Source organism: Thalia democratica, chromosome 2 (assembly GCF_965202585.1).
Source record: "Thalia democratica chromosome 2, ktThaDemo2.hap1.1, whole genome shotgun sequence".
Lineage (NCBI taxonomy): Eukaryota > Metazoa > Chordata > Thaliacea > Salpida > Salpidae > Thalia > Thalia democratica.
The window spans coordinates 42,638,391-42,651,727 of record NC_139166.1 but is presented as its reverse complement, the minus strand read 5'-3'; the positions used below and the strand labels follow the sequence as shown (position 1 = coordinate 42,651,727).

Sequence of the window (13,337 nt, the reverse complement as noted above, 5' to 3'; positions counted from 1 at the left end):
AAGTATTCAAAAAATTAACAAAATCAAGAAAATAATGTAAATTTGAGCAAATAATTCATTTCATTTCAAAAGAAAAATAAAATAAAATGCATTTAAGTTTTAATTAATACAAGTCTGCTATTACTTTTTTGTAGCCATTACGTGGGAATATATCAATTTATCAGAAATATTTAAAGTTTTATTTTGGTTCTATTTTAAAATTGAAATATGCAACCTGACTTTTTATTTTACTTAATGAAAAAGATTAAGCTTAGCATTAACAAGAACAGTGAACTTACAACAATTCACAGCACTCAACACATAACTAACAAAAAATATCTAAGTCTAATACAAAATTAAACAAAAAAACTTGGTTTAAAAACTATGTCGATTTTTTGAAGTAAAAAAAAAACATTAATACAAAAAATAAGCTCCTCATTAAAAAGTTGTTAACTATAAAATATATAAAAATCAACAATTGATTTTTCAACTAAAAAGGTTCTCATTAGAAGAAGTTATCAAAAAGATCTTAAACCATTAAATTAATAACTACTTCAGAAAAAAGACAATGTAACATGAAGAAAAAATACTTCTGTAGCCACAAAAGAGTTTGAAATTAAAAAAATTCAGTCCTTCATTACAACAAGTTAACATAAAAGTTAATTATACCACTTCGATCATTAGACTACATGTTTTAGTTAGACTGAGGCCTGGAAACCGTTCTTTTGACCTGGGTTTTGAACTTTAGCTTGTCTCACTGCTTACGAAAGTCCAGGCTTATGCTTTTTTAGAACTTTACCGACGTTTTCTTTGATTTATTACAAACAAATGTATAATTATTACAATCATTAAACATAAGTTATACTGTTATATAACTGTATGGAAGCTATACTTTTATATAACTGTATAATATGTTTGGAAGTGTTAAAATAAGATACCTTAAAAAAAAATTAACTATTATTAAAAAATTAATAAAGTGAACATAAAACTGTACGCAAAGATACAAAATACATTTTATAGTATGCTTAATATCAAACATTATCTAAAAAGCAATAGTTGAAAAAAAGTATAAATGATTACAATCAATAAATGTATAATCTAAATCAGGGTTTTCCAAACTAATTTTAAAAAGAGTCATCTTGGTAAAAAAATAAAAAAGTATTGCATCTTAAATAGTTAAAATCCTATTTAAATTTTGCAACCTTACAAGTTTTTTTTTCCTTATAGCTATAATTGCTAAAATGGGGCGATACCGCTCATTTTGGAAAACCCTGTCCTAAGCACTTTATTTTACTACTTTTTACTTGAGCGATAGAGGGTTTTTTATTTAAATTTTACTTTAGGGTCAAATATTCAATAGCAGGCAAAAGTTAGTATAAAAGCTAGCTAAAAAGTAAAATAAAATATGGATGCTAAAAATTTCAAAATCAACCCTTTTCACCCCTTTCTAGTTTTTGTCGTCTCTCATTAAAGGGTGATATCTAAATTAATTCATTGAAAAAAAAAGTTTATGGTTATATAAAAATATTTTTGCTAAATAAAATATTTAAAAAAATGTTGTTTATTAGTATCTTACTTTGTTGAGACCTCTAAAGTTGCTCGAAAAAAAATTCTGCACGTTGTTATAAAACAATTTCATATACAAATTTTCACTAGTTTTAAAATGAAGGATAGATCATAATTGGATTAAAAAACAATTTAAAAAGTTTTAATTAGATACACTGAATTGGGTTAAATGTTCTGTAAACCATTTAAACAAGATATAATTAATCTTTTGAAAGTAACGGGCAAACTTTTCTAGAAGTACTTGCATGCGGCCGCACTGTGTATAAAAGTCTTCATTAATTCACAAATTCATTGATCAAGATAATTACATATATCAGTAAAAATTCGCTGTTTAAAAACAAATGAGCAATAGTAAAGCACTGGTAGTTACTTATTATCAAACTAAGAGCAAAACTGTAGGTTTTTACAACACATTTTTTATTAATGTTAAAAAAAAGTACTTTTTAGCTGAAAAGTACATTGTGGGCTGCAGTTTGCCGACCCCTGATTTAAAGTGATATGTATTATTGTAAGAAGGTTTCATGTAAAATTATTTTTTTTTTTCTAGTATTTGAAAATTTAGATTATTACAAAAAAAAAGCTTTATCTTATATTTCAAACATAACGTAATTTAAGAATTTTAAAATATGTGCTAAATTTTATATATAACACAATTAAGAAATAGGAATTCCAAGATTGGTTCGAGAAGTTTTTTGAAAATAAAAAAACACCACTAAAATGAGTAACTATAGTTTAAAATATTTAAGTTTGAAATGATATTTAAGTTTTAAAATTAATAATTGGAGAACTTTTAGTAAATACTGTAAATTTATTTTGTTATTATTAATGCCAAATAATATCTTAGCTGTGGTGTTTATTTTATTTCTTTTATGTATAAGAGACTAAACTATAGTATAATTTGTAGTAAAACTTAAACAATGACGTACAAATTTTTTCTATGTTATATATAAAATAAACAAACTTTTAAGTTATGATTTAAATGAAACTGATAAAAAGATATTTGAGAAAAAATAATAAATTTTAAGGTTTTTTACAGTTAGTTTAGTACACAAAACATAAGTAACTTAGATAAGGCTGAAAAAATCTAATGAAAAATTTTATGGCAATAAATATTTATAACTTCTACTTAAAAAATTTTTAATTTAAAGATACTAATTTATTTTTTTATCTTTTATAGTTCATTGTACGACAAAAAAATGACGCTAAAAGTATTTTGTTTTAGGACTGGTGCACGAAGAATATTTCGGTAATCGAGTCGCACACCGAGAATACCTTTTAACATCTTGTCCGGGACAAGTTTTAATTAAAAAAAAAAATAGTTGAAATTATTACTTGAAATAAATGTTGTTTATATGTAGCTTAAAACTTCTCCTTTTAACAAACAGCTTTTTTTAATTATCCGAGTCTTTTTAATTTAATACTAAGTTTACTAGTTTTAGGGAATGATTTTAATCTACAAAGACTGATTTAAAATATCTGTATAATGTATATTGATTATAAGGGGAGAGTATACTAGCTGAATCAGCAGTTTTTTTAAAGCTTATTATTATTATTATTGTTTTAAACCCTTAACCTTAACCCTAGCCCACCTTGCCCATAAAGATAAAAAAAATATCAAAAAATAAAATTTTAATAACAAAAATTGAAAATTACATGTAAAAACGTTTTTTTTGCTGACTCAGAAAATTTGCAATTCATACTGACTTTAAGTATACTAGCCCTTATAAGGTACCATCTGTAAGTTAAATAAAAACTTTAGAGATAATGGTTGACGTAGAATACCTAAAATTTAGAAAAAATGTTATATTAAGCAGAGTTGCCATAACTTTAGTTCTTGTTAGTAAGTGGTTGTAAATGCTATGGTTTCTTATACTTTAACAGTCATGCATCTAGTATTGATGATTTAAGTACAGTAAAAAAAAAAAAACTACATCTAAAAGGCTTCATTCATAATGGCTTTGCTTTGAAAGCAAATTTGAATTTGGCCACCAAATTAAGCAAAAATGACATTATATCAGGTACAGGTGTCTTCATGGTTTGTTGCTTTTCTTATTTTACATTTATTAAAAAGATAAATATTAAATACTGATAGTTTAAGTCTAAAGTTGATGTGTAGTTGTAAGATCATTTTATCATACTACGGTTAGATATATTTTAAATCAGTGACAAATATTAGTTAAGAACAAAATAAACTTAGAAAAGTTTGTTTTATTGGAGGTTAATCATTGTAATTTTGTTATTTTAATTAATTTATATAATTTAAATAATATAGAAGTTTCCGTAATAAACTATGATAATTTTTACTTAACCGAACTTTATACATACTTGTACCCTACTTTTAAACTTTAAAATAAATACATAAATGTTATTTGAAAAGTTTGCAGACTTTTCGTTTGTAGTTATAAATGATTGTTTACAGACTTTATTTTGGTTATTAGAACTATTATTTACGTATAGATAGTAATTTATTTTATTTGTATTGTTCGATATTAGTATGAAATTGATATGTTAAAAATTACATTCAAAAAACTATTCAAAAATAATTCGAATACTAGTAGTTTTAAACAGTGGTTTTGAACTTATTAGAATATGATATATATCTATTAAACTTGTTATTGAATTTTTAACAAACGAAATTGAAAATTACTATTTAATTTTGTGAGACTTTTGTATTTAAGTAGTTTTACTAACTTTAAAATACATAACATGAGGGAGATGGGTCAATTTCAGGCAAGTGAAAGTTTTGTACGAGCGTAGAAAAAAATATTTAACAGGTAATTTAATAGGTAAGGGTTACAGTAATAGCAAAATAAAAAGTTTCAATCCTTGCAAAAGTGTCTTTGTGCAAAAGTGACCCTTTGTTCAAAACTGATCCGTTACCATTACGAGATATAATTTCTATCAGTTTAAATTTACTAAACTTAGTTTCATATAACAAAAAAGTATACTTGCAACGAACTTAATATACTTTTATTTGTTACTCATTGAATTACAGTTTACTGTAAAACATTCTGTACACTTTCTGAGAAACACTGCTATACTCATTTAGAAAATTCTTAAAATATTTATAAAAGTAGATCCTTAAAATGTTTCTTAATTAGTTTTATATAAATTGTGATAGAAAAGCAAGTATTACTGATTCCTTTAGTTATAGCAAACCGTATATAGGTTTATCGTTTTTTGTTTTTAAATAAGTTTTAATTAGTTAACAAAAAGCCTTTTATTACAAAAAATTACTCAAAAAAAGTTAAATTTGCGTACTACATATTTTGGGCTTCTGTTCATAGTTGATATGCTTTTTAATAAAAGAATTGACTTTTTTGTAATTTTTACCTTTTACATTTGCCAAAATAGAAAAAGTTTTAGTGATATAAAAAAAAGTAATAAAATACATAGATTGAAATAAAAGTCAAAACAGTTTATAAATACAACAAAATTATTTACTTTTGAATTTTTTGTACATCAATTATTATTAATAATTTCTTTTCTTAATAAAAAGTTGGGTCACTTTGACTTTTAAGATAATTGATTTATAAATAGATATAAATAGAACGCAAGTTAAAAAAAAAGTTATACTTTTACTCAAGAGTTTTTTCGAATGCATTATTATTTAGTGCAAAAGTCAATATCGCTTTAATGGCAAGGTGATTGTCATTTATCTATTAGCAACTAAAAAAAACTGGTAAATGAACTCCTAAACAGAATGAAAAAATAAAAACTTAAATTTTTTTTTTGCATTGCTTGTCGTATTTAGCCCGAGGACCGTAGTTTGCCGACCCTTTGGTAAAACATATATACAAACTTACAAAAACTATATAAAAGGCATTCTAGGGCCGTCTTTTTTTTTGTAAAGTCAAACAAAATAATAAGTTTTTTGCTTAAGCTATTTATCATATAAAGTAGTAATATACTTAGCACCAGAACTTACTATTAACTACAATAAAAACATTCGAGGTCAGATATTTTTACAAACCGTAATTTACTGACCATAAAAGCGAATAAAAAGATTAAAAATGTATGTTTGTAATCACTTAGTTTTATATTTTTATAACCATTAAATGGTAGAAACTCCGGCACAGCGCAATTTTTTAAAGATTTGTTACAAATCGAACTTTAAAAAAAAAAAGTCAACTGTGTGTATATCTATCAAAGCATAAATTTTGACTTCAATATAAGATGTTTACAACTTTAAATTTAATTTTTATTTTAAGCAGGATGTATTGGATTCTAATTAAAATGTTTCTTTTCATATTTAGATAAGAATTTGGTAACTTAAAAAGTATCATGTTAGACATACATTAATATGAAACGGCAAACAAAGTTGTTAAATAAAAAATCCATTTGAGATTATATAAATGATTGTTTGATAAAAGAACATAAAAAAAGTTAATTGTACATAAAAGTTATAATATATTGCATGTTCTACTAAGTTATAAGTAATACACTTCTTAAGTATTATTTTAGTAGAAAAACATTTACTTTACAAGATTTATTGTTATAATGTTTAAGAAAAACTTACTTAGTTATTATATTTAACTATTTTTACGTATAAATAAAATATTAAAAACAGAATATTAACTCAAAGGTAGAATTAATTTAATTCCAAAAGACTTTCTTATTTATTATAAAAAGTTTAAAAAAAGAAATAGTATGTCTAGTGTACACCTTGTTTAAAGTCTATGCAACAATAAAAGTTTTTCTTTTTGCTCTTTTAAAGAAACTATTTTAATGCGATAAAATTTTTAAGCAGATGAATTATAGTACAGCTTTTTCCTTTTATTAAGTAGAATATTGTGAATATGCATAGTTTTTAGTACCTAACAAAACATGTAAGTTCCAATATTATATAAAAGCTAAGTATATTAGTTTAATCATCTATAGTTTGTACATATGAATTTAGAACCACTTTTGCAAATTAGACATTTTATAAGAATTTATTTGAGGTAAATAAGTTTATATACAAACTTTTAATTTTTAGGTTCATAGCAACAAATTAACCTAACCTTATATAAAAAAATAATGTAGTTAAAAAGTGTATGTTGTTCACATATTTAATATACATAACAAGTTTTTTTTTCAAAAAAATACTTAATTTTATTTTATTATACTACTATTACTTAGTTGAGAAATTTCTAACTATTTTTTTGGCATAGGTACTTTTTAAAACTTATAAAAAAATGACTTTACATTTTTGTGTTTTGATTTTTTTAAGAATAATTTTGCATAACAGTTCTTAATAATTATAGGTTTGTTTAAAATTATAATACCGTATACTAAATTAAGTATAGTGTTTTAAATAATGATATCTATTTCAATCGCAATCATTATTAATCAAGTAAAAGATTTTTGGATTTTTACTGAAAAATTGATATAAAAAACGATGTAGGCAAATGTATAGTTAAAAAAACTCTTTACTTAACTAATGTTTTATTCTTAACTATTAAAAAGAAAACTTCACGACGAATACATTTAATATTTCTTCTTTTATTTTCTCGATGAATGATAGAGTTGATGTCGATTTTTAATATAACTGTCATTTTAAGTGTTTTAACGTATTAGAAAAACAGTTTTGTCTTTGTTGAAAATTTATTTGTTACCATTTGATTTTTTTATAAATAAATTTTAGTGTTTTTAGCTACTCATAGCAAGAAAAACTATACTTTTCGATTTTAAGAAACAGTGTAAAATTCTAACTTGATACAAAAAAAAAAAAAAACTGTATATTTTTTATTATACTAAAACAGTTATTACCCTCAGTTTTTTATTAATTGAGTGATTTGTTAATATTATTTTAAGTTATTTTTTTCGTATCATACTATTATTCGAAACATTACTGAAATTAAATAAACATATAATTGCAAAAAATATTTTTAATGAACCAATATAAATTAAGAAAATAAATTTGCTTTAGTTTGTCCAAAAAAAAAATATATAGAATGTTACAAAGTTTGTTAAAGACCAAGTATTTTAACTAATTATAATGATTAATAATATGGATTAGCGCAAAACTTTGTATAATGTCCAAAGTTTTTCTAGTATTAAATTTTTATTAGTTATTTACGTAAATTGTACAAAAAAAAAACATTTCATACATAAAAATTTCAACTGAAAATTTTTGATATGACATTTTTTCAGTTATTTTTCTATACTGTTAGTAAGTATCACATATTAATTTTTACATTCAAAAAATAATTGCAATCTAAATAATATACAAGTTTTTTTTATTAAACTAAATAGTCAATAAGGTTTTGTAACGATTACATCAAATATTAAAAAAAAAAAAAATTAAAACGTAATGTATAATGTAGTTTATTGACAAAAAAAAAACTGCAATAAAGTAGTAGTTGTACGAAAAAATGTTATATATGGATATAAAACAGCAAATAATAAAAAGCTACATTAAAGAATCAATTCTAATAAAAAGTTGTCAACTTCAGCAAACAACAAGAAATACAAGTCGATTCGTCTAACATAAATATAAAAGAAAGAAATGTGTTACACAATTGTCTGAATAAAGTTACCTCCCTAAATTAATCTAAACAATATATATAACAAAAAAAAAATTAAAGTTTATATAAAAAAAACTTTACTTTCAAGATCAATTAACTTTGAAGCAGCTGAAAAACTGACACGCTTGAACTCGAAATCGACAAAAGCCAATTAAATTATCAACTACCAGTATATAGATAAAATTAAAATGTGCAAATTTGTAGGCACATGATGTTTGTTTTCATGCAATAAAAAATCACAATATGTAAAAAGGCCTGAATCAACTTTTTTTGTCACGTTGGGGTAAATAGTATTTGGAGTTTTCTCACTTGCATGATGATAGTTTTACTGTTTGCTGAGGATCAAGACATAATTATATGTTAGGAACATGAATTGTTGTAGGTATTTATAGTAAAAAACTTAAACTCGAATAGTTTTATTTATTTGTTTTAAAAATAAATTATAAACGAAAACTATTTCAAGATTAAAAGCTTAAATTACTTACGCATAATGAATGAAGGCAACGTAAACCAAAAACTGTAAGAATTTGTAAAATAACTATTAAATGTAACAATTTGAATCGAAAATAAAAATAACAACTTAATTCATAGATCAAACAGCTTTATATATTTATAATGTTGGTTGTGTTAGAAAAAGTTTGAAGTAAATTTTCAACTTAATAATGAAGGCAACCTTGGGTTAAAGTTTAAAAAAATACTTTATATGTTTCACTGTGTTAAAAATGTAATTATCTTAAAAGCACTTTAGGCATTGTAAATGAAATTGGCATTTTTGATATTTATTGGCGAAAATATGTAGGTATTTAATTTAACTTTTCCTTTTCTGTACTTAAATTTAAACTTAACACAAACTTTCCCATATTCTAGGCAGTTTTAATGGGCCTGGGCCCTAAAACCATTCATGTCACGTCAAGCCTACAAGCTTCCACTTAAGACTTGCCTTCCAATGCAGAACTAGTTATCCTTGCCTGGTTGCCGCCCTGTATTGGGTTGGCAGCCGTGTTTGACTGTGGCGAAGTTGCCGTACCATTCATGTTATGCGAATGAGGCATTTTGATAGCATTAAAGCTCATCAGGCTGCTCAAGGCCGAAGGGTGGTGTTGGGGAAAATTAGCAAACATGTTCATCTGGTTGAAAGGGTTGAAGGGAAAACTGGCGGAAGTATTCTGCTGTTGACTGTAGAAATTTTTAATTAATGGACTTTTCTTGTTACCATCGATTTGTCCTTGCCGTTTTGCGCTTTCTTTATCTACTCCGTAATTTTTGTTTCTGTCAGCTTCCGAATTTTCGCGTGGTGCCTGAGCTTGTACCGCATTGCTTTTAGCCGCTGTTGAGTTTTTGCCTGACGAAGACTGTTGATTGTTGTTGCTGTTGTTGACGTTCATTATTGCGCTTCCATTGTTATGATGGTTGAAACTGCTCACTAGACCCTAATAAAATAACAAATTAAAATGTAAAAAATTTACTACAAAAATTCCTTATAATCGTACACAATACTTAATAAAGTAAATTAGTAAACGGATGTAGATAATATTATAAATAGAAGAAGATAAACTCTGTTTATAAGAAAGGCTTTAATTTCTCAATAGATGAAGGGAGTCTATTGTTTTCTTGCTTTCTTCGAATTAAGCCTGTATTTGAAGTAGTATTTTTACCGGAATGCAAACTGCACCTTATAAATGCACTACCTTATCTGCTTTGAACCTGATCGAGCCAAAACCGCTGAATTGAACTAATTAATTAGCGCGCCGTGCCGCTAAGCTGCATAATGGATATCAATTAAGTTAATGCTAATTTAGATTGAACGATTAAAAGTTTGTTTCAAGTTAACAAAAGCTGGCCCAAAGGGCAAAGTCAAAACTCAATATTCAAAGAGTTCTATAAAAAGTTAGAAGGATGAATCATTATTCGACTTAATATTTACACAGCTCTACCTTCTTCATAATCAATTAGTAGAAGATAAAAAAAAAATCATTCTTTCATTACAGCTTTAGGTTGCAGTTTTATTTTTTAGCTATAAAAATTTGAATTCAAAAAACATTAATAATATTAAAAACTTACATTTATTTTGTTGATAGAGTGGTGGTGAGAATTTTCCTCCGAAGAAGAAGGCGACTTAATTTGGTTGTTCGGAGGAGTTCGCTGCTCTCTCTTGATGCTGCACATCTTCTGCTGGTTGGTCGGCGAATGCTGCGAGCTGTTACCGGAGGAGCTCATCGGAGGAGAAGTGCCGTTCGAATTGCCTCCGCTGCAGTTGCTCGTTCCTCCGCCCGGAGTGATAGAGGGCGAACTGTACTGCATGCTTTCCACTTGTGGCGCTGTTTGCTGATCGGAGTTTCGGTGAGCGAATACCGGCGTGTTTGCTTGATGCTGCTGCCCTCCCTGCTGGTGTATTGGTTGCGGGGGGAGGCCAGGCGAACCCTGCGACAAAAAAAATGTTTCATGAACTAGTTTGTTTTGATTTGGTAATTTCTCAAAGGTCAATTAATAATTTTAAGCTTATATGTTATACGTTATGTAAATAACGTAATATTACGCATAATTTATAGTTTTTGACATAAGTTAATAAATAAATAAATTAATAAATAAATACTTCTACAGTTAATAGTTTGTGGGTTAGTAATTTTGTCTTTTAGAATGTAATTGCATCATTAGTAATATCCAAAAAATTAAAAACTAAAAGGAAACAAAAAAAATTATATTTTTGAAAATTTTTGTATAAATTCACAAACAGTTTTGAAACAAAATTACACAGTAATGTGATATTATAAATGAATGTAATTGTGTACAAACAACTGTCTCTGCTGATTTAAAGCGTTTTTTAATGATATCAAAACCATTAACTTTGTTAACATCGAAAACTAATGGTTTTAAAATAATTTTGCTACTTACTTGATACATATTCATAGGCGAGGAGTCGGAGTCATCTATGTCTGAATCGTCACCGTCAACTTTGTATCTGACGCATTTTTTCTTCCTTCTGCAATGTAACAAAACTAAACTAAATAGTACATAAACCAGAAACTCAAGTATAAAGTTAATTAAACAGTAATAGTTTTATTTAAAAAAATCAAAACATAATTTTTTAATCAAAGAAATTTTAAAGTAGAAAACAATATTTTTTAGCATGCAAACACAAACCTGCAAGGTGCACACCACAAATTTTGTGATTCCAAACCGTAAACAGCTCTACACTTTTTCGGGGTCTGGGCTGCGGGTGACAAACAGCAAACAATGAAAAAATCACAGGATAAAATTCCAAACGAAAGTCGTCAACAAAATTCATCGAAAACATCAAAAATGCAGTGGAATGATTTTGTGTGGTGTAGAAGAAAACATGCAAAAAAAGGTTGAATAAGTTTTTAGTATAAAACCATGCTATATGTTTATAAATAATCCATATGTTTAAATTTTAATTAAAACATATATTTACACGCAGGTAAATTTGATGGAGAGTACTTATAAATGAAATCTATAACAAAAAACAAAATAGCGAACTTTCAGTAAAGAACCAAGAATAAAACAATCATTTTTTATAAGCACACGCTCAACAAAGCAGACTCATGAATGACATAAATTTATGTGAAGATAGATGAAAAAGCCCAAATTCATCGGAAGCCAACCTTTCCGAGTGTTGCAACCGATGGTAGTAAGTAGAATTTTGGTGCGCGTAAGAAGGCTGCAACGAATGGTAGTAATGGTGGTTTGAAACCTGCATGTTGTGTAAACTGTGTTGCAATTCATCCGGTCTGCTTTGCGTTGCTTGCCTTTGAGCGTTGTTGTTATAACTCACTGCCATTTGATGGCTAGTGTTCGCTCTTTCTTCAGTTTTATTGTATTGATAGGTAAAACAGCAGTAAATGTCGAAGAAAAAACACGTACGGTGTCGAAAACGAAGTAACAAGAAACAGAATAAAATGCAGTAGAAAAACTTTATAAATATTGTTCTGACAACAAAAGTATGGTGAAACATTACTAAACCTTTGCTGTTTAATAATATAAATACTTGATCAAAATAACATAATTAAAATAGTATAATCAGAATTTAAACAAATGTCAAATAAAATGTTATATACAACTCATTAATTATATAGTACTTTTTATCATTCGGTTACAAAATAGATAACCGCCTTAAATATTTATATTTATTAAGTTAACTTCATGTAAACTACACAACTTACCCGTGCAATCATGTGTTTTTTCTTTCTTTCTTTTTTTTCGTTTACCCTGTCAAAAATAAAATATAAAACAAAAGCTAAAAGTAAACAGAAGTCGGTAAAAAAAAACTTACATAGTTGTCTCGAGCGCTCCACCCAGGAAACTTTTCCATGTGAAGTTGCCTGGCTTTGCGTGCTTTATCGTAGTAAACTTGCTGTTCTTCTCGGCCCAAACTGTGCCACTGAAAAACAAGAAAAATACCCATCAATCAACAGTTTTCATCATAAAGTTGCTTTTTATCAATATAAATACATGTTTAACCTAACTACGCCTACTAAGCATACACTCTGGATTAGCACAAAGAAAAACATTCCCAATTGTAAACAGCTAACACACACACATTCTCAACTTATAAATCTTTATTTCACACAACGCGCCTAGTTTCGCTAAAATGAGCTCAATCTACGAATAAGAGCACATTTAATTTAAAAAAATAAAATGTAAGTTTTAGTTTAAAAAGATACAATAAGTAGTTTTACCCCCTTGTCAGCTGCATGATAAAGCAGATTGATTTATTTTAAAAGGAAACAGAAGATTTAATAATCGTTTAATCACTGACACTTACCAGTTTAAAAGGTTATGATAACAAAAAAAAACAAACTTAGTACCTTTTAAATTTTCATTGTCAAAGATTAGAATTTTGATAGTATACATATAACATTTATTTGTTGTAAGTTTTTAATAAATAATCACCTTATAGTACCATCAAAAACGAATAACTTTGTAGTGATATGCACATAAAAAACAAATGTGCAAACCTTTCTTCCTAGTATTTGATTTATGGCGGCACTTTCCTTCAAAGTGCACTCGGCAACAACTTTCTGCCTCTGCTCTTTCATGTACAACATGAACGCGTTCAGTGGCTTCTTAACGTAAGGCCGATCGGGCTTTTCCGATTTTTCTTTGCGCTTGCTGCCTGGCCCGTGGTGATTTCCGTGGGAAGAATGGGGTCCGCCGCCATTGTGCATCATGTGGCCGAGGTGGTGGTTGCCATGGTGAACGGGGTGGTGCATCATGGGGTTGTTGCCACCGTCGCTACCGTGGTGATGCTGAAGCATTCTGTAA

General features: G+C 27.0%; 1 protein-coding gene across 2 annotated transcripts in view; it reads right to left on the bottom strand.

Annotated features, from left to right (window-relative positions):
• Positions 1 to 7,796: 7,796 nt before the first annotated feature.
• The window catches only part of LOC145830280 (uncharacterized), a 32,274-nt gene continuing 26,733 nt past the window's right edge, over positions 7,797 to 13,337 (bottom strand). For both annotated transcript variants that reach the window (XM_082938234.1, XM_082938235.1), the window contains exons 7-13: positions 13,031 to 13,331; positions 12,346 to 12,453; positions 12,236 to 12,281; positions 11,196 to 11,265; positions 10,947 to 11,034; positions 10,116 to 10,475; positions 7,797 to 9,484 (exon numbers count right to left, since the gene is read on the bottom strand). In XM_082938234.1, the coding sequence (XP_082794360.1) occupies positions 8,984 to 9,484; positions 10,116 to 10,475; positions 10,947 to 11,034; positions 11,196 to 11,265; positions 12,236 to 12,281; positions 12,346 to 12,453; positions 13,031 to 13,331 (1,474 nt within the window). In that variant the 3' untranslated portion in view covers positions 7,797 to 8,983. The remainder of the gene's footprint in view (positions 9,485 to 10,115; positions 10,476 to 10,946; positions 11,035 to 11,195; positions 11,266 to 12,235; positions 12,282 to 12,345; positions 12,454 to 13,030; positions 13,332 to 13,337) is intronic.